Source organism: Pinus tabuliformis, chromosome 5_1 (genome assembly GCF_031772625.1).
Source record: "Pinus tabuliformis cultivar Carrire ecotype Pingquan chromosome 5_1, CPIR1, whole genome shotgun sequence".
In the NCBI taxonomy this organism is placed as follows: Eukaryota; Viridiplantae; Streptophyta; class Pinopsida; order Pinales; family Pinaceae; genus Pinus; species Pinus tabuliformis.
This window is the reverse complement of record NC_142305.1, coordinates 378832001-378855926: the sequence shown is the minus strand read 5'-3', so window position 1 is coordinate 378855926 and position 23926 is coordinate 378832001. Positions and strand designations below refer to the sequence as shown.

General features: G+C 38.0%; 1 protein-coding gene across 4 annotated transcripts in view; it reads right to left on the bottom strand.

Annotated features, from left to right (window-relative positions):
• Positions 1 to 17773, bottom strand: part of LOC149165029 (rhodanese-like domain-containing protein / PPIC-type PPIASE domain-containing protein) — a 184951-nt gene extending 167178 nt beyond the window's left edge. For all 4 annotated transcript variants that reach the window (XM_089432216.1, XM_089432219.1, XM_089432217.1 and 1 more), the window contains exons 1-2: positions 17484 to 17773; positions 17205 to 17342 (exon numbers count right to left, since the gene is read on the bottom strand). In XM_089432216.1, the coding sequence (XP_089288342.1) occupies positions 17205 to 17342; positions 17484 to 17733 (388 nt within the window). In that variant the 5' untranslated portion in view covers positions 17734 to 17773. The remainder of the gene's footprint in view (positions 1 to 17204; positions 17343 to 17483) is intronic.
• Positions 17774 to 23926: the final 6153 nt, after the last annotated feature.

The following is a 23926-nucleotide window of genomic DNA, read 5'->3' as shown; positions in this document are numbered from 1 at the left end:
GAGTCTCTCTACTTCCCGTCTGGAAGTTCTTTTCTGGACTCCCTCTGAGTCCCGATTTCCATCCTGGAAATCCTTCTGCCAACCGTCAAGTTGCCCCTCTCCAATCGCCTGTGCAACTGCAACACTGATTCGGATTCCTTGGCTAGAAATCCGCCTCAACAGCAACTCCCTCTACCTTGCCTTGCCCTGTTAGGTATTGTTCTAACCACAGTACCCCACCAGCATCGCTCCCGCAAACTGCCCACAGCTTCCTTCACCCCAACAACTAAAGGATTGAGCCTCTTGGCCCTACGCAATCCCGACATCGGTAAAACAGCTCCCGCATCCAACTGCGTCAGCCGTCTACGTGGCTCTGCGTGAGCCTGTTTCTGCTCTCCTCAACCTCTGTGCTGGCCTCTCTCAGGCCCAGACTGATGACGCAGTCCCTCTGCGTCAACCCTTCCTCTGTCGCTTTTGCAAGGATCAGCTTTCTGTCACACGGGACAACTAATTCTGCTACAAATGCTCTGCTTAGCTGATGCCTTCAGCTTTCCTGTGATCTGCAACCACGCTCTAATACCATGTTGAATTTTCTAAGTCTATCCGTTAGAAAATTAATATGTATTCTGCCGATTTATTTCTTCTACTTGTAAATTCTGAACAAGTTATTTAAAACATACCGAAGTAAACACAATACAGTCACAACATCTACAGATCATCAACTGAAAGAAAACAAGCACACAAGTGACACCGTTATTTTTGGACAAATGTCCCCAGAAAAACCCAATGCGAGAAAACTCGTGCAACTATTCAGAGGGCTTATTATTATGCAGTATTTCCTTGAGTATAACTGGGTGCCTAACCAACTCACTCGACAGAGAAAAAATACATAGCAGCAATACCTCTCTATTCGTAAACACGTATTCAGAAAACTTGTCCCACGAAACCCTCTCCAATGTCTCTGAAGCTTTGCGTTGGCCCTTCTGGCCTTTGCGTCAGCCTCTTGCTGCCCTGCGTCAGCCTCAAACCTCTCTACGTCAGCCCTCTAAGGCACTGCGCAATCTTTAGGACCCTCTGTGTCACTCCTGCAACCTTTGCGTGGATGACACAGTCCCTCTGGCCTCTGCGTTGTCTCTACTAGGCTCTGCGTGGCCTGAACTAGTTGCTGCCTCTCGCTCTCTGCTTCTGCGCTGGTCTCTTGGCATTGTCTCTACCCCTCGTTGTTGATCACTGATTCGACTTTGCTTAGCAACCCCGCTCTAGCAAATCGAATGACTAATCACTCTGATGTGTTCTCCAACTGACCTTCAAGCCTCCTCTTATACTTTTCCTATTGGTCCTTCAACGGCCAAGATCAAATCTCTAATCAACGGCTAAGATTAGATTTGGCTTGATCCATGACTTTTGGAACCTTCTAACCCAGTTTTATATTAATACCCTTTAATATTTTATTTTTCCTAAGTTTAGACTTAGGAACTCCATTAAAAATATTAATTATTTTAATATCTCCCAAACTGAGTACAATTTGTCCAAACCATTTCTGGGTCTTGGAGATCTCATGTGCTTTAGCCTCTCCACCAATTTTCATGGCTAGAGCCTAGAGCACAGCTGATGCTATCCCAAATCAACACGTTGGACTCGTAAAAACATCAAACAACGATGGACTCGTCGACCATGACGGGGCTAAACCACTCCTTCTCAGGGTTCGTTAAATATATTCGGAGGGATTCATCCGAAGGATGAACTTACAGATCAAGCATATGTTATCCTCCTCAAACTTGTTAAAAAGTAAAGAGGTACTGACCAGTATGGTTGGGGAATTGGGAAAGCAAGGGATTCCATTTTGCTAATGACAGCGAGTCGCTCTCGAACACGACACTCTTCCACTTCATCTCCGTGGCTGTTGGGTTGGGTAATCTGTTTGTCTTTTGGTTATCATACCGTTTTCAGAGCCTCCATCTCGGTTTTGGGTCAATGCTGCTAACTCCATTCAATGTCGCTGGTGTGTTCAAGAGAAGTCATTCAGTTGATCTCTACTACAATACTCTTAAGCCTTCATTTCATGTCTACCTTTCCTGATCCAGTTCCATGTCAGCATCATTCTGATCATTCTGTCTCAATCATGATACACGTTTCATGTCGTTGATGGGGGATACATCAAGGCCCTCCTGCGATGGGTCGCTTCCTGTCGACATCAGCACATCATCCAGGAAGTTGACTTAGAAACACACCTTTGGTACCTTGGTGCTTGCATACATCAATGGCAAGTTTCCTCACTCTCGGCAACAGGTTTACATCAATGGCCTTCGACCGAAAGATTCTGTGTGGTGTTCGACATCAACTCATTCATTCACACCATACAGATTGTACTATAGTACCTTGAGAGCCATTAACATCATCGGTGGTTTCTCTCACGTTTGTTAATGGCTTACATCATTGACCGATAATCAGATGGTGTCTACCATGTTCGAATCCAGCTCATTGATTCACATGGTTAGACTCGTACATTGGTTGGTTGTGTGAACGAGATAGAAGACCCCGGATCTAGTTTCATCCATCCGAGCTGCAATTTCAGGAGTTATACAAAGATCACAATGTATGATGGTCGTGATCATATAAACAGTCATCCAGTCATGGGTCCACCAGTTGCATCTGTGGATGCGTCTTTTGATCATTGTACATGTTATGTTAGCTTATGAGTTGAGTATGGGTATGCCTCCCTTAGCAAACAAAGATGTCATGTTGTAAATGTATTGTAACAGATGAAGCTCGCTGGTTGTCCTTGATCCCGACTTGTCACAAGGTAAAGCACTTCAGTCATCAGTCATCATATCTGACTTTGCACTTTAGGGGGCATTCTATTATAGGCCATTTTGTCACATCTGATCAGTGAGCCTCCTAATGGGATCAATCAACATCTTATTCCCCCTTGTCACCATCTTGCACAAAGCCCTAAGCATGTTCCCTTCATCCCCCAAAATTTCAGCCCTAAATTGCATCATCTGAGCCAGTTTGAGGACCAACACTCCATGTAAGCCTACTGGGGTGCGTTCACCTACAGGTTGCTCCCCTTTGCACCTGCGTTGGTTCTAGAAATCCGGGAGAATGATCGAGATTCCGAAAGCTTCCCCTTCTAGGAGTTTCCAGAAGTTGTTTCAACTACTTACCTTGGATAAAACATTCGGATCCTATCCTTCCCTACTTTGGAGTTTTCACCACTTATCCTTTGATCCTATCCCTCCATCAAAGGTGGATCTCTTACCCTAGATTAGTAATTGGATAAGAACTCCAAACTTACCCTACTTCTCTATATATTCCCAGCCTTCTATGTGGTTGGGGGTTGGCTTTTGGAGAGTGATTATGCCCTTATGCTGCTGTAGTGAGTGGTCATCATCTCATGCATTTAGGGTGATTGAAGGTGCATATTGTGACAAGGAAAGGACAAGTCAACAACTTGGAGGAGCTCTTCTACAAGATCAACTGCTACTTATGGTTGTAATCTCCTTCCATTTATATTAATGCAAAGAATTCATTGTTTTCCTATATGTGATGTTGTTATTTCACTTATTTCAATACCATGTTGATCTATTGAATGAAGTACTTAGATGATATTGCATAGATCTCGTAGTTTCTTGGCTTGTGTTATCTGATTGTGCAGGTTCTAATTTTGGCATTTGGAGCTGGAATTGGAGCTTCCAAGCTAAAGAAGGAGCGAAGTGTGTGAAGGATTCCAAGTAGGCCTCACTCTGTCATCTATTTACTTTAAGGAAAAGCATTGTGTTCCTTGTCTCTCTATTGTTCTAGGTTAGCCACTGACCTAGGGGAGATACTTTTGTTCGCAATTGTAAATCTCGTATAACACATCTATTTTTGGCAGTTTTATCTTGCTGATCTACCTTTATTTACTGCTGCAAATCAAGAAATTAGATCTGAAATTTTACTGAATACATCATCTTAAAGTCATCTAAACAAGCTAAATTACATTTGTTGATCATTAGAATTTCAGTGTTTTATGTGTTGGGCAAGTTTCATCATTTGAAGTGGTTTATGCATTGTTGTCATAAGGTATAACATTGATAAGCCCTGAATTTTCTAAAGTATTATTGTTGATATAAACTATCAAAAATCTGAATGTGACTTATCTTATCTTGCCCTAAAATGTTGTCTTTCTTTGCACTCAAAATCTGACATTGATCTTGTTGATTGGCATAATATCTTGTGTTGATAATCATTGGTGGATAAGTTAGTTACTTGGTATCTTGTGGAGTATCACTGAAATTTACACTTGCATCTAAACAATTATCTTGTCTAAAGATTGTATTTCACTGTCATTAAGTACCTTTGCTATAAGAAGATTCCCATTAAGTACTTAAGTAACTTAAGCAATCTTAATTCAAGATAATCTCACTCAATCTCTTGCATAAGCATTCTAGGACTTAGATTGCATTAATAATTTACCTCCTAGCATAAGCTAGGTTGATAGAGACATAGAACAACCCTTCTTATCTAGCTTGAGGGGTCTCAACAACTCTTCGGTGCTTAACACGATGACCTTGTCTCACCAACTCTTCGGTGGTTAACACGGTGACCTTGCAGTCATCAGAGCCACAGTCTCTGCAACACCGGAGGCATTGGGTGATAGGAACACAATAGAAGGTATCGTTAATCAGGCCCTAGCCTACTTCCTGTTGGCCTCCTTCCCACAACCTACCTTGGAGCCCAGCTTCAAAATAGTTAAAGCAAGGTTACATCTAGATTAGGAATTTAACTAAAAATAACCAAGATCTCTACATCACACATAGATCATAAGTTTGCATATCATTCAGGTTAGTCCATTGTTTTACAACCCGGCCGAGTCAACTCCGAAACGGCCGTTTCGAACCGAGCCATTACCAAAATCTTTGACCCGGCCAGCAACCCGGCTCGGTTGACCAAGTCAACTATGACTCGGCCGAGTCATCCAATGACTCGGCCGAGTCATCCAATGACTCGGCCGAGTCATAGTTGACTCGGTCAACCCGGCCGGATCATGTATTGACTCGGCCGAGTCAATGAAACTACAGCTGGGCAGCGTAAAACATGAAATTTATTCATTTTTTTGTGATTTTTGGTAAAGTTAAAGAACTACAAGTTCTTTTTGAGACAATATTTCAGGATTATGAGAGTTGAGACATAAGATCTTGATAAATTACACCTCAGATTTGAAAGAAGCTTAAAGTCTGTACATAAAATGTTTGTATTACCACCAATATTATATTGAGGGCAATAAGAACCACTACAATTACATATTGAAATTCAGATCCTCATTATTCCTTAAGGTGATTTGATTACTCGTTTTCTAATTGCCTCCCTTTAAGAAATGAGTGGATACTATCAATGCCTGTGACTCTGTTCACTGCTTGGCTCAGCATGATGACAGTGAAGTGTATTTCTTGCCTATTTGACTCATATTTCAATAGTGAGCACTAGGAAAAGTCTGTTTGAAACTTTTATCTATATGTCACCTCAAGAGATTGGAATTCTTTTATCGTTCAATAAATTTTGGTAAATATCGAAGGAACCATTTCAATTACATGCTGCACTCAAATACTGCCTTGATGCATCTTTCCATGCACTCTGCAACAAATGATATTGATGCAATTTGGATTAGAATTCCAAGGTTCAGGGAGACACTGATAAAGAACTGAAGTTTATCTTTATAGTTCACACCCATTTATTGGAGACCAAGGCCTGATTACACTATCAAGATATTAATGAAGACTAAAAGTATCAGTCCTCTTCCTCTTAACTTCATCGACAATTCATATATACAATTATATTAATTTCCTAATGACTCATCCCCTTCCTGCTTGCTGCTTGCCCAGCACCAGAATAATTGTCCATCCCCATCAATATTTAAAATTATGTTTTTTTATAAAAAAAATAAATATTTAATGTATTTTTTACAACGACCGAGTCATTGAAATCGAGCCGGCCGAGTCATTACCGAGTCGGAGTCGGAGTCGGAGTCGATCCTCGGCCGAGTCCGAGTCCGAGTCCGAGTTGTAAAACATTGGGTTAGTCAATCATTCAAGCAACGAGTGTCCATCCGGTCATTTGGTTCCAATTTATAAGAAGCAAGAATTTGTGACTCCATTAAGGCACTGGTCTCATAATAGAAAATCCAATCTAATCAATAATCTTGCTCAATTTCAACCAAGTGCACTCATCTATGTCTCCCAAGTAAGTTGGTTCTCAACTTGCTTTCCTTCGCTTCATTCCATAGGGACTACCCCCCATAGCCACTCAATTTCAACCAAGTGCACTCATCTGTGTCTCCCAAGTAAGTTGGTTCTCAACTTGCTTTCCTTCGCTTCATTCCATAGGGACTACCCCCCCATAGCCTGTTGTTGGGAGATAGCTAGAACGGAATGGGCAGGATCAGAGTGACAACCCCCATCCTGAGCATTGTCACGATGCTTGTACAATATGGGTGACAACATGACCATAAATTCGATTTCCCTTAAAAAATCGAATTTTCAGGGAATTAATTCCTCTTTTTTGGCCCAACGATTTTTTCTTGAATTTTTGCTTGCTTAATTTGTGGAGATTCCCTTCTTAGAAAGTGCACATTCCTTTTTTAAATATTTTTCACTTGGAGAAAATTTTATTTTCTCTCATTTTTACTTTCTAACCAATTTCCGGCTAATTATTTTGCCATTTTTTGTCGAAAGATAGAAATAATAATAATTTGAGGGGATAGACATAATTTCAACCAATGTGGAAAAGGTCAAAGTCAAGGTTAAATTGGCAAGGGTCCAGAAATTGAAAAAGTCATTAAGTCGAGAGGTTTTTGAAAAAGTCAGCGAAATTAAAAAAAACAAAAATATTCATTTAAAAAAAAATTAGAAGTTGTTAAAGAAACTATCTCACTCACAATTTTTTGGAAAAACTCCCAATTTTATCCCGACTTTTTCGGTAAAATCCCGATTTTTTCAAAAAAAAATTAAAAAGTCGTTAAAGAAACTACCTCACTCATGATTTTTTGGAAAAACTCTTGATTTTATCCCGAATTTTTCGATAAAATCCCCATTTTTTTGTTTTTCAAAAAGTCGCCAAAAAATCGGCCGATAAAATCGGCTAGCTCAAAAAATCAAACTTCGCCAATTTTGTCGCGATTTTTTCCACACTAATTTCAACTCTCAAAAGGTATCTAAATGGAAAGTTGAGATGTATAGGTTTTAATTATGAGTACTCATACCCCCATCAACTTCTATAGACATTACATTTTACAATTTACATCAAAATAATTATTAAAATCCCGACCAATGGGAAATTTTAATAATTAAAATTAGATACTTAGACTTAACGAAATTCTTCAAGACTTAGACATGATCTAGTATGACATTATACATTGACTCTATACACTAGGACTCGCCTAAGACCTTACCATCAAGCCCCACTCTAGCTTTTGGGTATGCTTGGGAGAAAAACTCCGCTAATTATTTTATGTTTAGGAAAAACGCAAATAATTAGTTGAGGTTAAGAAAATCCTTAGAGTGAAACTCTTTGGTAAAAATCTTAAGCTTACCTAGATGTTTTACATGGCTTTATAAACATACTAGAATCATTTTTACAATGATGGCCCACAGTGTTGCAGAATTGGTATTGCATAACTTTGATAATCTACTAAATGATGATGATGAATTCTGGATGTCTGACAGCTCGAACATGATGGAATGCTTTGAAAAAATGTGCACAGCTATAGGGTAGTTGACACAGAGTGGCCAAAAGTTCCCACTCTCAATCCCTTTCGTCCTAGATAGGATTAGAGAACTTGATATGGATCTGGTACTAAATAACATGACAAGTCGTGCCCCTCCCCCTGACCCTTTGTATCACGTATTTCACGAGTTTGACTGGTGTCGCACATGATCCCTATTGGTGTCTCAAATTTTGGGCATGTGTCCAATGAAAAAGCATCATAAAATCGATTATTGTCTCATTCTCACACAATTCAGTCACGGGCTTGGAGCTCTCAAACGTTTTGGAGTACAACTAAGGACGATTAAGCAATGTTATAAGGGATTCCAAGTGTTGGGAAGTGGATTTGTCCAAGCCCTACTAATGCTATGTAATTAATGGTAATATTAAATTCTTAAAATAAAAGTGTCATTCTCCTTTATCTTTCATTTTCATCCTTTTACTTAAAAATTACCATTAATTGACTCAAGATGTTTGAGAGTGGTCCCAGCCTCATTGGATTTCATACGGAGAAAGTAGAAATTTAAATCCCACTCAAAATCCAACAAACTTAACAATTTTCAGGATTTCAATATTGGGAGGATTGCAATGCTTCCATTAGAACCTATCATGTATGAGAGTATGGAACTAGCATTTAATTTATGGGACCAAGCCCTGTTGGTGGCATTGATTGTTGGCTCAGTCATGACCCTAGTAAAAATGTACTCATCACTCAAATAGAATCTGGATTTGACATGTTAAGCTTTTTCTATCTTATTTTAATGCTTACAAGATGATATTGATGATGATGATCCCAATATAGGCAATGATTTTGATGATATGTAGTACTAGTTATTTGTTGTAGCATGATTTTTTTTGGACTCTACAAGCCATTTAGGGCCTCTTTGTTGATGTATTTTTGGTTCAGATCAAGATTGCACTCAATGTTATTGTGGTTATATGCATTAGTTGTATGACTGAATTTGTATCATCATCATGTAAATGTTTTATACATATCATATTTTATGTGTAATTCACTAAATTATTTGTTATATTTTTTAATATATAACATATAGTGTGTCCTATGTGCCATGTTCCAAGGTATCATTGTATCACATGTCAAATACTCATATTTTCGTGTCCTACTTGCTTTGTGTACTCATGTCATATGACGTAGATGTACTGGGATACATGGTTTATGAGAGTCACTTGTTTGCTATGTAGAGGTGATCACATTATGTAGGGCTATTATACCCATGTTTTCATGCACGCCTATGTCTTTCCCACATGGTCAAATTTATAGAGTCTATATGCACTCCCTTGGTCATAGTATATTCATTTCTCCACATGGCAATCTCAAACTTCACAGCAAACTTCATGTTTCCCAAGGCAATTCATGATTCCCAATGCACAAGATCCCTGGCCTAAAATTCAACAAAGACTAAGTGATCAACATGTTGGATACTTGACATGCCACCTTGAAATTTTGGCAAAATGAAGCTATTTCAATAAGACCCTCACCTCTAAAGAGGGTTGTGGGCATCTATATTGTAAGCATGCAATGTTGGAGATTGCATGTGGAGCATAAAGCCTTCAAACACCCATGCACACCTTCCAAAGATTAAAAGAAGATCAATATTGGAGTTTTCAAGCCCATGCGAACAAATTCAACCTCTTCTAGCTAAAACATGAGGATAGTAAGGTGGTCAAAGTGAAATGTTTCAAGTCAAAGGCGGCCAAAAAGGTGAAAATTTTCCATTTCAAGGTGAATGTTGGCCTCTCCAAGCTCAATGCTAGCCTCCCCAAGAAAAACGCTAGCCCATTCATGGAAATTTTTGAGGCTAAGCAAGTTAAACGTTGCAATGTTGGTAAATCGACCCTCCTCAAGGTAGTCGTTAACCTTTCAAGCTGATCATTGCTCATTAAATGGAAAATTGAAACATTACCCAAGCCCCTTCAAATAGTTATTACCTCTTCTAAGCCAAGTCACAACCTCTTCATGCAATTCGAACCCCTTAGTGGGTGATTTATGTTGTAAAAGAATCATTTCTTATGTAATTAACTTAGTCTCTAGTCTTGCGAATAACAAGTCAAAGAAGTATTATTTTTGGGAGAGGATAAACTAGCCATTACAAAAGAAATTTGTATAAGGCTAGACCCTCCTCCCAAATAGGTTGTTGAATTGTGAGATCATATTCCATAATTAAATTTTTCTTTCCAATGTGATTTTTGGGGTTAACATCTGAGATTTCTTTTTCTTAGTTTACGTTGTAAGAAAACTTCAATGGATAGCCACGTTTTTCTGTGTTACTATAGGACTATTAGGTTGACTCATTGAGGGGCAATATTGTCATGCGAAAGGGGAGATTAAGGCACTACTCTCCATCTCTCCTTTGCTGGTACAAGGTGCTATCAAACTCATTTGTTACACAAATTCTTATCGGGGATTTCTTCAGCAAGTGTTAAATTTCACTAAGTGCCACAGTTGATCCAGTGGTTGGAAGCTTCTCCCAAGAAGATCATTCCTAGTAGAATTTGTTAAAATTTGGGTACCAGAGGATAGTGGTTCCCTAAGGCTTTGATCTTTGGCCTAGGGAAAAGTGTCCAAATTTATTTGTACTTTTCTTCTAAAGTGACTTTATAAGTGGTAAGTCAATTTAATTTAAAAGTGACTTTATAAGTGGTAAAGTTACATTCTAATTTAAAAGTGACTTTATAAGTGGTAAAGTTACATTCTAATTTAAAGGTGACTTTATTAAACTCAATGAAGAATTAGAAAGTGAAAAAGTGGCTATGGAAATAAAAGGCTAAATGGGTCTTTATTTAATTGGGTGAGTTAAAAAATAGAAAGTGAGAATTAAATGCACATTTATTCTCATCCCTAGATCTAAATGAATCTCAACCATTAAATCTTATGGTAACCCAAAAAGTCATTTAGAGAATAAAAGGAGAAGAGGAGGAAAAAATCATTCATTCTTTCATGAGCATTTGAGAGAAAGAGAAGAGAGAGCAAGGAGAAAATTTCTTAGCAGTGAGGAAGTGAAGGAGAGCAGCAAGAAGACATTTTAGCAAATCTGGGCAGCAGCGTTTATTGGCACACATCCCAAGGAAAAACCGTACAGCAAGAGAAAGGCACAGAAATTGAGGAAGAGGGACAGCAAGTTCTGGGCACGTTTTTTGAGGCTGGTCGTATAGCATTTAATGCTGTTTTATTGCTGTAAAACTTTTGTTTTGGTTGTTTGCTGATTGGCACGATTTTCGAGGTGGAGTTCAAGCACAGAAATCGAGATAAGTTGTAGTTTGTGGTTGTTGGAATTTTTACTGTGTATTTCAGTGTCTCTGTAAAAGCATTTTCAGAAATAAAGAAGAGCTCTCAAATTGATTTTCCCCAAGAGTTGTAGGGGGTTTTTCCAGGGTCACATTGACCAAAAATCATTGTCTTATTTTCTGTGTGTGGCTGTCATAATTTTGTTGTGTTTTGTTTCTGCAATTTCAGAGGTTGTGAAATCTCTAAATTTGTGTTTTCAGAAAAATATTGTCATTTCCAGATTTTAGAATTTTTATCATGATTGGATTTAAAACTAAATGCATGGAGTGATAAGGAAAACTGATAACCGGAGTGGGGGTTGGAATTTCTTCAGAATTTGGGAATTGTAACCCTATTTTTCACTAGATTCGGGATTGATCGTTGTCTAGACACCTATTCCACATCCTACTCCAAATTGTATAACCGACTTAGGAGGGAGTTTTGGCCTTGGCTCCATGCCTTGGAAAGGTAAAGATTTGGTAAGTCACATCACAACAGCAACCAATTACTTTCAAAAATCATTTACTTTATTCCGTATTGTTTAATATTTAAAAAATAAAAATTGGAAAATAAAAAACAAAAATAATAATAAATATATTTCACTGCCTCAAGCTTAAATTCTCTATTTTTAGCTAGTTTTGTCATTTGGGTTCACTTGAATCTTGTTTATTTGACCCAAGGAAGGTACAGCCCCTTTGATGATGTGCAGGAAGTTGGAACTAGGTTTATTACGATTTTTGGGCTATGACAAGAGCTACAATATCACTTACAGCAACATTTCTATGGTGGTAAGTGAAACCCTCACTCAAGGGTTGGCAAGTAAGTACTGATATTACATTCCTCTAACCCTCAAGTATTTTAGATCTGACTTTTACTGCATTATTCTCTCATTTCTAGGGTATAATACGAAATTCCAGCTTGCTGGAAACTTTTCTGGGTTTTGACCCCTGTTTTGAGTAGGTAATTTTCAAATTGCTATATCTTTAGTTTTACTTACAGATTTAAGTTGCTGGGTTGTTTTATTTGCATCTAACTTGCTGGCCCCAACTTCCCAACCCACAGATTTAGCGATCTCATGGGTTTTCACACCTTAAGGTGGCCTCAAAGGGCATTTTGCTTGCTGGTTTTCTGTGTTTTATCCATTTTTGCAGGGCTGAAAAGTCTGGACAGCGACATAGTTCTCCAAATTCAGCGTCTTCTGGAGGAGGTAACTTACATAAATCATCATCATCTGGTAAGACCCTTTATTACTCACCCTTGTGCATTAAATTCATCATTTTCAGGCTTGTTTGATATAATTTCCTTTGTTGATCTGTGTTAACTATCTGTACTTATTAATATATCAGATCTGACAATAATAAATTAACTCCTAGACTCCATCACGCTATAGGCACTGGTCCAATTACCTTTGGTGGAGTGTGTTTTTACATAATAAGGAAGCCTTGCTTGGCTGCTTTATAGGAGTTGGCCTAAAGAGTGGGGATATGTGCCAAGGTGGCAGTGAGCACTTATCCTGTGTGGTACCACCTTAGCACCTTGAAGGCCCTTATCAAGACTGCTAAATTGGACAGTAACACCACTGTAAATCAAACAATGTCTCATGGCTTTCAATCTAGTGCCGTTCTTTTATGATCAACCAAGTGGTTAGGACATGAAAGCTTCTTCTAGTAGTAAATAATGTTTGAGTACCATTCAAGACTTCAAGATTTTCCAATTCATCTAGGACAACATTCACTTGGTCAACACTATCCAACCCTAAAACTTTATCATTTCTTATTTTCTTTCGCTAACATTTTAGCTAAGCCCTGCCCCTTTATGATTTCTGTCAATTTAATTTCTAGGTCATATTCTTGAATCTTTGACACCCATTTCCCCCTGACTCCTAGACAATTCTATCATGCTAAGACATCTTTGATAGCTGGATAAGGGACATAAGATATGATTTTGGAATACCTAACATAACTTCTGAAATGTTTCAATGATTGAACAAGGACATAGGCTTGCTTTTCACTAATGGTGCATTTCAGTTCCGCATCCCTAAGATTTTTACCCATAAAATCTATGGGTTGCTCGCTAAGTCACCGGACATGCCCCCCCTCCCCCACGTCTCGCGAATCCTAGGTGTCTGACACAATTCGTGCCTGACACGAGTTTGACTAGTGTCCTGTTTGTAGGACACAAGTTTGACTCGTGTCCTATTCGTAGGACAAGAGTTCGATTAGTGTTGGACATGAGCCCTATTGGTGTCTCGAAATTTGGACACGTCCTGTGAAAAAAACATCTTGAAATCGATTTATTGCCTCACTGTCACGTAATTCAGTCACAATTTTGGAGCTCTCGAAGGTTTTGAAGTGCAGCTAAGGGAAATTAAGCAATGTTAGAAGGGATTCTAAGTGTTGGGAAGTGGATTTGTCCAAGCCCTATTAATGCTATTAATGGTAATGTTAGATTCTTAAAGTAAAAGTGACATTAAATTTTTAACATTACCATTAAATGACTCGAGATGTTTGAGAATGGTTTCAACCTCATTGAATTTCATATGGAAAAAAGTAGAACTTTAGATCCCACTCAAATCCAGACTTAACAGTTTTTAGGATTTCAAAATTGGGGTGATTACAACATTTCCATTGCAGTTTGTCATGTATGAGGGTATGGAACTAGCATTTAATTAAGAGGACCAAGCCCTCTATGTACCTTGATGTTGGTGGCATTGATTGTTGAACTCCTCTATCATGACCATAGTAAAAATGCACCCATCACTCAAACAGAATCTCAATTTGACATGTTAAGCTTTTTCTATCTTATTTTAATGCTTAGAGGGTGATGTTGATGATGAGGATCCCAATATAGGGAATGATTTTGATGATATATAGTACTAGTTATTTGTTGTAGCATGATTTCTTTTGGACTATACAGGCCATTTAGGGCCTCTTTGTTGATGTATTTTAGGTTCATAGATGGATTGTGTTTGCACTCAATGCTATTTTGGTTATATGCATTAGTTGTGTATTGAATTTGTATCATCATCATCATCTAAATGTTTTATATATTTCATATTTTATGTGTAATTCACCAATTTTTTATATTTTGTAATATGTATTATATTTTTTAATACATAATATACATGTCCTTCGTGTCCTATTTTGGGGGGTCATCGTGTCATGTGTCAGATACTCGTATTTTCATGTCCTATGTCCTCGTGTCAGGTGACTTAGGTTGCTCGATATTATCTTTGTACTTTTGCAACAATACACCAACTATTGTATCATCTGAAGTGAAGAAAAATATGATGAAATATTTGGAATAATATGGGCTAACGAGGACCGGTGTTGATGTGATAGCTTCTTTAACATTCTTAAATTCCTTTCGACTATCAACATCCCATTTCAACAAACAATCTTTGTTCAATAATGCACAGTGATCAACAAAAGGAGCAAGATAAGGCTTGTTCTTTTATGCAAAACTTGGCCAAGATCCAACATGATTTATGACATCCTTCAACAAACACAAACCAAGTATAAGGCACTTCACGATCGGGATAAAGTTGCTCTACATTTTCAAGTTGGTGACTAAGTTTGGTTGCATTTGTACAAACAGCATTTCTAAAATCAGCAACACCACAAGGTCAAGCCCATTTTTTGTCATCCTTACTGTTAAAATTATGCAACTGCGGTCAAATTCCACTTTGGACAGCTCATATGATGAAGATAATAATTGCAATAGATTCCTCTTTTCGAGAGGACCAAAATCGACCTAAAGATCACCTTATTTGGACAAGCAGAAGTTGGTTTTTGAATTTATTTATTTACTCATGTATATTGGTTTAGGTCGGCCCTAAGCACATGTACAATTGGACAAGTCGGCCTCAACATCAAGTGGACCCTCATGAAAGCCTATAAATAGAAGAGACCTCAAGCTCATTTGGATACAATGATGAAGCACTCTCTTGTCTCTTATATTGTTTGGTTCGCACAGGTCTGATAGAGGAAAGTTCGCGCAAAGGGTCCGAAATTACAGGGTCAAAGCTCGCACGTGTCTAGGGTTTTTGAGTCTCGGACACTCGCACATAACTAAGGTTTTTCGTCCCTAAACGCTGGCACAGTATGGTCATGGGAGCGTCCGGGAAGTCTTAGACACAAGCACAGAGTGTTTATGGGAGCGTCTGGGAAGCTAGGGTTTTTGCAGTCCAATTTGGTCCCTAGACGCACACACAGAATGGTCTAGGGAGCGTCCGGGCTGCCATAGTCACTCGCACAGAAGCCTGATGGGAGCGTCCAAGGTTTGAGGCAGATTTGTGTACGTTTGGTCCCCGAACGCCCTCACCCAGTTCTCCATAAAGCGTCCAGATTTGTCTTAGACGCTCACACACAGTATCTCTGCATGCGTCCATGACCTAAAGATGAGTTATCAGTGTTCAGCACAGTGATAGCAGGATCCAGCAGTTTACTACAGTCAGTGACATTGCATTACAACCCTTAGAATCAGGATCTTTGTGTATTAGTATGTTTAAGGTCATGTTATGGATGTTCTAGTTGTTTTTTGCATTGATGAAGATATGGATCATTGTACTCTCTTTTGTTGAATCATTTGATGACGATCTAAGAAGAAGAATAATTTACAAGGATTTTCCTAGTAGTGGGTTTTGCCCTAGTCTCAGACCAATCCTAGTGTCTCTATGTGTGCATGTTTTTCTTCCATTGTTCCTTTATGTTCCGCTGCATTGATGATGATGATGTTGTTCTTTCTACATAATTGCATATGCTGATGAATAATGTTGTAGATCTAAATAATGTAATGATGATATGGGGTGAACTTAATGTATTAATAAAGAAATGCAATTATCAAAGCAAAGAACAATGTAGCCCTATGAAAAAATTAACACTTACACCATCATACAGAAAATGGGTCCTAATACCTTCAAGTGGGACCTCCTACCTTAGTTGGCATCCATGATGCAGTGAATGTAAGCCCGTTGAAGTTGTATGAGCCACCTCACTTAGAGGAATGTTCCATTGAAACACTTGGAGACCACAATTCTAGATTTTCAGCCTCCCCTTCCTAAAGATACTCTTCATGACATCCGCACAATACCCACTAGGTGTTGTCAAATCACCATCTACATGGGAGGCCACAAAGGCACTTTGCCAACTCAAGTTTAGTTCCCAATAGTGGACCCTAAGACAAAGTAGAAGTCAAGGAAATCTTAAGTATATGCTACATGGATGTACATCTGTCAAAATTGCACAATAATACCAAGGAAAAAAGCAAAGTAAATGTATGGAAAGTTAGCTTTAGGTAGAGTTCACAAGAAAATCCAAGTGCTCAATATGTTTTTTTCATGAAACGTAGTTTGTTGAAATTTGGGCGGGCTGGGAATCAAGCCCATGACATGCCGTTGGTCCATGGGTTGTTGTCCCACTGGTTTGATGGTGTGTTTCCGGACCCATTTGACATCAAGGGGTTGATTGTTGTCTCCAACACCCCCCTTAAAGCCACATATTGGTTAAAAACTCCTATCACTGCCAATCAACCTCAATACTTGGATAGGATACCGTCATGAAAATTGGACAGGTGAGCAATTAGACCTGGGACTTACCCTCCAGTCGGTGGGCTACTCAACCACTAAGCCCTTACCTGTTCAGTATCAAGATGTAGATTGCTATCTCCAACTTGGTTTGTCTCTCTATTTAATACATCGGTATTAGTTGTAACAAGGGTGAACTGAGTAAAAGACAGAGGACCTAAATTCAGTAACAATCACACCAAAATGAACAAGAGAGTAGCAGCCATCAATGAATTTGCTCGAGTCTATAATGTCCTGATCTTGTCAACAGAAATTAGCTGGGCAGAATGTCGATCTCCCAAATCAGAGGTAGAACATGGGTGTCCAAGAAGCATGGAGTTACAGTTGAACTCTTGGCTTCATCATCTAAAAATCAAAAGTAAATAAACAATCAAGCAGTAGCATATTTATATGTTAATGCCGACGCATCATATACCATTCAAGACAGCTCTCCACTCTCAGTTGAACTCATAAATTACCATAGAAATTAGACCCAATTTAAGTGGAAAGAATACTTGCTTAACACCCAAAACATGATCTAGATAGTGATCTCTACTTTCAGTTATCTTTCAAGTTGGAAACATCTAAGGCGAGCATCCACTGCGCTTACTTATTAGGAGTAAAAGCACTTGCCTCTAACTATCCTCTGTTGCAGTTCTAGCAGAAGCTTGACCTTGTCTTCGGGGACCAATATGTGTTGCACGAGGATCTCCCGATTCTCGAGCTTGTTTGTTAAATTATTGTCCGCCACTTCATGAGCACTGAATGCAACTGTAACGATATATATCTAGAAATCGTTATCTAACTCTCTAACTTCACACAGACAAACATTCCATACAGAATCGCTGTACCGTTCAACTAATTTTATTTGTATAAATTGCCTTGAAAGACAACAAACTCAATCGAATTTACCTCTTCCCGTTCGTAATCCGCGACCCATTTGAGATTTCGTTATGTTTCCAATAGCAGCTGTCCTCGTCATAGATATGACTGTAGAGAGTCGAGCAGATGTGGGCAAGGCTAACGCAATGGAAATGGGCTTGAGAGAGGTGACGAAATTATTTTGTGCATAAAAGATCGATAAGGGTCGTCTGATGAATTCTTTGCGAGCCAAATGCAAATGCATTTTCAGAGCAGAAAATGAGGAGCAATGGGAAGACATTTGGTGAAGATACGACGGATGCCCCTTCCGGAGGATAACATAAATATATATATATTCAGTTGCAAGTATATTCCAATTTCATAGACGTTACAACAACATTATAGCTAGCCTTTAATTATTGAACTTTAACGTTGGCAAATTAAATTATCTTTTTATATTATTATAATGTATGTTGTAGCATTGTTTGGTTTTGGTAAGTTGGTCTTTATTAGTTCACAATGTTAAGTTGAGATATGGATTTAAAAAAAAAAAAACAAAATGTTATGAATAAGTTTATATCAAATAAAATATTCGAAAAGATGCCTTAAAATAGAAGGCAAAAGAAAGATGCCTTAAAATAGAAGGCAAAAGAAAAAGAAAAAATGTTAGATTAGAAATAAAAGAAAAAATACTAAATTCTGAAAGTGTTGCACATCCAAATGCTACTACTCGTAGTCAATTTTATTTTTGCAAATAACGTTGTGTGTAGATTGTTTAAATGGCACACTAGTTCATATAATCCAATCACACAGTTTAATCATGATTGGATTAGATTTAAATTGTTTGTTAATAGGTAGCAAATAAAATTGGTTCAATAGTTTAATCTGAGTCAATGGAAGCAATAAGGGATAGACGTAAATTAATCATTAAAAAGAAAATGTTGAGTTGCTAGTCTAAATGCACTCGGGTGGCTAAGATTGCAAAAAATGGTAGGAAAGTTTAGGGTAAGTAAAGAAATAAAATGAAATTGGAGCATGATAGGATTTTTATCGTAAGTTTAAACATTGGATATGTGTATGTAACGAATGGTTTTAATTAACCATAATGTGCTAAATCTCAATGATAATCATGCTTTATCCATTGATTCGCCCCACACCTGTCACATCCGCCATATCTTTTTGACCCCACCATCACCTTCCGCCTCACTCCACTAAACTCCCTCCATTTTCCTTTCATCCCTCGCACCTCCCTCCAATATGATAGCTTATAGTCCTCCTCGGCCCTCCCTTGTCATCCGAACGTTATCAGTGGGGAGGGACGGGGCCGAAGTCGGCAGTTTTAGAAACCACCCCCCGAAACTGCCAACCTCTGCTCCTAGTTGTTTGGGACTTAAAATCTCAAACTGCTTACCGCCCAAACTCACCCCAAAATGTGGTTTTCAGCCTTCTCCGTCACCATCGCTCCCACGCCACTTCCTTTGTCCCATCATCCTTACGTGGACCAATCTCCTGCCTATTTGCCCATTATCCATTTAATTCGCCACCCCTTCCATAATCAATATTCCATTAATCCATATCTTAGTCCCGTTGGAAAATTAATACGAATTTACTCGTTGATTAACAAACCTGCTCCATTTTATCCCTTATAAACCCTGTTCTTTCATAAAAACTGTTACACAGTGCATTCTCGTAACTCAGTTGATCAGTGGATACTTGTAGCTTACAGCCAAAACGAAAAATTCACCATTCAAGCGAAATTTTTTGTCATGTTCACAAGCAAGCCGACATCCAAGTTCACTCAATCTATTTCAATTGTATTGTTTTTCTATTATCACTGTATTTCAGCCGAATCCTTCCCATTTCTGTCACCTTCGGTCTGTAATCCAATCACCAAAATGCCTCCTAAGGAGAAGGAAGTTGCAGAAACCCCAAATGCTCTCATTCATCCACAAGTTGATTTCCATCACACTCCCTTGGCTGACAGAGACTTTAAAATCCATCCTTGTTCAAATTTGACTTGTTTGAGATCTATTGCAGGATGGAGGACCAATTAGTTGATCAAACAGATGAAATTGGACTTTAGGACTCTCATCTTTCTCATTACATCTTCCCTCAAACCCACAGAGCACCTGAGTTTGTCAGAAGATGTCAAGCATCTTATGACCCCAGTCAAAGAGCTATTATCTCACCTACATGAGAAATCTTGTGCTTCATCAATGCTCAGTCCATTGACCAGATGTTGCACACCCCAACCATTGTGACAAACACTCATTTTTCTCATGAAAGCCTAATAGAAGCCTATCAGAAACTAGATTTCACTAAAAAAGCTCAAACCCTAGAACTTTTCCTAGCTATAGATAGCCCTTTGCCTAAAAGAAACCCTCCCTATGATTCATCAATATTCCCAGACAGAACCAAGCAAATTACCACCATTCTCTCTTATCTCCTTGGTTACTATTCTAATCAATATGTAGATGAAGCCATCATTGGTTTCTTGTCTATCTTTTCTGTTGGTTCCAAACCCACTGTTCTTTTTAACTTTAGTCAATTTCTAGCTGAGGCCATTCATGAACAATTTGTCTAGTTCAATACTCAAGAGGTATTCAAGTATGCTTCAGTACTTGTATATCTTTTTATCTATTTTCAGGGAGACAAGTTTCCATTCACTTTGCAGAAGCTAGATGAAGAAGGGAACCAGCAATCAGTTATCTTTTGGAATTCTATGGGAATGAAGGAGAAAGAAGAATTTTCATATAAACAGTTCATAGAATTGTTTGTTCATCCAGCCATTAATCTTCTGAGTAGCACTCCAGAACCAAGAATTAGTGATGAAATTGTAAAAGTTTTGCAGCTAGTTGACCAAGCCACAACAGGAGATTGGTACCTTTACCAAAATTATACAAAGATCAGAGTCTATGGCTGTGAGCTTCCACCTTATAAACTACCTAAGTACCTCCCTATGAGAATTTTTGCATTAGAATATATTAGGCAGATGCTCAATGCAGATGAAGTGCATTTTGTGGCTGCAAATAAGAAATCACAGTTTAAGCTAAAGACTCAGGTTGGTCCATTCATCAGTAACACTAGAGCAGCAGGAGAAAAAGCAGGTAGGTTATTGAAAGAGATGAAGTTTGGCCTCAGCTTTACTTGGTCTTATGACCCAATGGGAGTGATTTCTAAACTTAGAGTAGAAAATAAATTTACTCAATATCATCACACAACCAAGCTTGAAATTGAGCAATATAAATATATGTTAGAATGGAAGGAAAACACCCTTCAAGAAGCTAAAGAATAGGCAGTCTCTACTTCAAATGTACAAACTCCACTTGCACAGGAAAAGACAACCAAAAGAGGAAGGGAAGAACAGTGATGTCCTACAACTGAAGTATCAAGTCAAGGCTTTAGAATTATGCACAGAAAGAAGAGACCTAGCCTCTCTTTGAAGGTCAGTGCAACTAATGAGTCACAGAAAGGAACATTTGACAAACTTGGAGAGACATCTGTTTTCACACAGTCTGGTGGACAATCTACTCAATCTCCCACTCATTCCACCACATCTCATAAACAACAGGTGATTCAGACCAGCAAAAGCAGTGAAAAGGATAAAAACCAAGAAGATGATATTTTTAATATTTTCAGTGAAATTAAGAAGAAGAATGAGGATTTAAAGTTGAGCACTTATACTCAATTCTGGAAACATTCTTCCAGTTCTCAAGCCAGACTTCTTTCAATTTTTGACTCTGAAAAAGGTAAAATGCAGATGACTTTCTTACAAGCTTAGATTCCACAACCCAGAACTGCTACACATTACCAGAAGCAAACTTCATTTGAATTCAATGTTAAAGATGTACATCCAATTGACCAAATTGAGATGCACAAACAGACTGGCCAAATGATTTCTTCTACTTTAACTAACACTGCCATGAGTCTGTCAAAGATGCAGGTTACCTTGGCTAATACACAGTCACAACTCAAGCTTGAGAAAGTTTCCTCATTGGCAAAAGACACCAAGATCAAAGCTTTGGAAGATTTGGTGCTGAAGATGGGATATGATCCCTCTAATATAAATGTTGCAGAAGAAATTGTCAAGAAGAAAAATGCTGAGATTTCAGCATTAAGGAAGCAACTCAAATTGCCAACTTCAGAGGACCCAATGACTAAAGAAATTGAAGAAACTGAGACTCAGAATCAGACATGATGAAACTCATTATGGAACAAAATCTGCAAATAAAACAGATGGAGGAACAAATGGAAAAACTTGTCAAAGAGAAAGAGGAAGCTGTGAAAAAGGCCAATATTCCAATGGATGTAGTTCCTCTTACAGCAGTCTCTATAACTACAGTTTCTGCCTCAGGCACAACAGCAACCACAGGTACAGTAGAAGGAGTTGAACAGCTTGTTGAAGTTGTTTAGAACCTATCTATTCAAACAAAGGAAATTAAGAAATTGTAGGATCAGCTGAAGACACTACAACACTTGAAAGCAGTTGCAGAGAGCTCACATGCAGTTGAATTGCAGAGGGAAAGAGGTCAAATTGAGAGATTGTAGAAAGAAGTCAAAGACTCTTACCTCGGAAATACACTGGGTTTAGTAAAGGAAAATATATGGGGGGGGAATTATTGAATCAATCAAAGATATTTGGCCTTATATCAGAATAATTTTTTACCAAAAAGACTTGTTGGAAAAAGCTCAAGAAGCTATTGAAAATATCTTAAATGAACTTGAGGACAAGCCAGAAATAGCCACTGAAATAATCAAGTTTCTGAATTCTAAAGACAACTATGAGCTTGAGGAATTGGGTATTGATGACAAGACAACAACAATACTGGAAGTGAAGAAAGTTATTACAAAGAAAAATCTCATTCTTCAGTTGAAGGAAAAGTGTAGCAGTGTAAATGTCATAGTTCAACGTTTTTTCAGCAGGCTGGAACCCTTGACCAGCAAGGGTTTTCCCTCCATATTTGTGTTAAATGATAAGTTAATTCCTATTGAAGACTATGTCCGCAAACTCAGAGAAGTTGCAGTCAATGCAGCTACAGTTTCAAATATAAAGGGTACAACAACACCAAATCTTGTGCTAAATGCACTCCGAGATACCTTTTTCATCCTTAATGAAGTAAAACACATATTTTTAGTAAAACCTACTTTTACTAAATATACAGAAATGGATGAGGTTTATCAAAGGGTAATTAAGTTATCTATCCCAAATGAAAAATGCTGGGAACAGTTAACTGATTTACTTGACTGAAAGAAGGATCAACAACATTCAGAATTTTGGGGAACAGTCATCAACAGTTCAATAGAAAAATAGTGACAGATCAACTATTAGTTCATTTTTCTGATTTTGTATTAAGCTATTTTTGTAAATTTGTTTAAGATATTTTCTTAACACTAAAACTTGTATAAATAACTCTCTTTCACGAGTTATTAAGGGTTGCACCCTTGAAGAAACATTTGTAAGCACTAAATGTACTCAGCTTTTTCTGAATCACTAATAGCAAAGCAAAGGATTCTGAATTTTGATTCATACAGTTTCGTATTCCTTGTAAGTTTTTCCAGTTTTCATTCACTATGTTTTCTTCATATTCTTGAGTTTTACAAAGATAACCAGGTAGGAGCAGTTGTGTTTCAATTACTCCTAGAAACTCTCTGAAGTGATCATATTTAAAGAGAATGAATTACAGAAACTACTTGTTTAAGTAATTCCCTCTAAATCATAAAATTATTAGTCTCTTTGTAATCTTAGGCATATTTTGTTAAAACTTTCTGAACATTGTTTGAAGGTTTTTCTTACTTATGGTTATTTGATTTTCTATTTGAAAACTGTAATAGTCATATCATCTTTCTATTTCTACTCATCACCAGATAAGCTTAATCACTGTGTGGATTTTAATAGCAGCCCTTTGTTTAAGTATTAGTATTATTCAAAAAGGTTAGGCATCATTGTTATAAATCTGTTTCATACATTGGTCCTCCAAAATTAAAACAAAACATCCAAAACATTTTAGATGCTCTGGCATGATAGCTGACCATTATCATCTCAGAGATACAACATCAATCTGGCGCCATTGTCGGGGACTCGAATATGATTAGTTTTCCTGGGACAACGATATAAATCCTATTCCTTTAAGGGTGACTAAAGGTCTAGATAGGTCAAAATCCTTCACCTGGCGACTCCACTGTGCCAAACTGGCACCTTTTAAGCACACTAGATCTCGTTCTGAATCTGACACAGTTAATCCTCTGTCAGACCCAGAAAAACTTGTGAGAAAGGCAAATCCTAAAAGAAGACATCAACCATCTTCTTCTTCTTCAGCCTTGCAGTCTGAAGATATATTACCATTTGATCCCTATAGTAACATTCCATCCAATCCAGATTTGACACAATTATCACCTAGGGTTTCTGAACTCTTAGATAGGGGAGTTGATTTCAAATCAGCTTTCCTCATTCACTCATTTGAAACGTGTCAAGAACCCCCACTACCATTAGGATC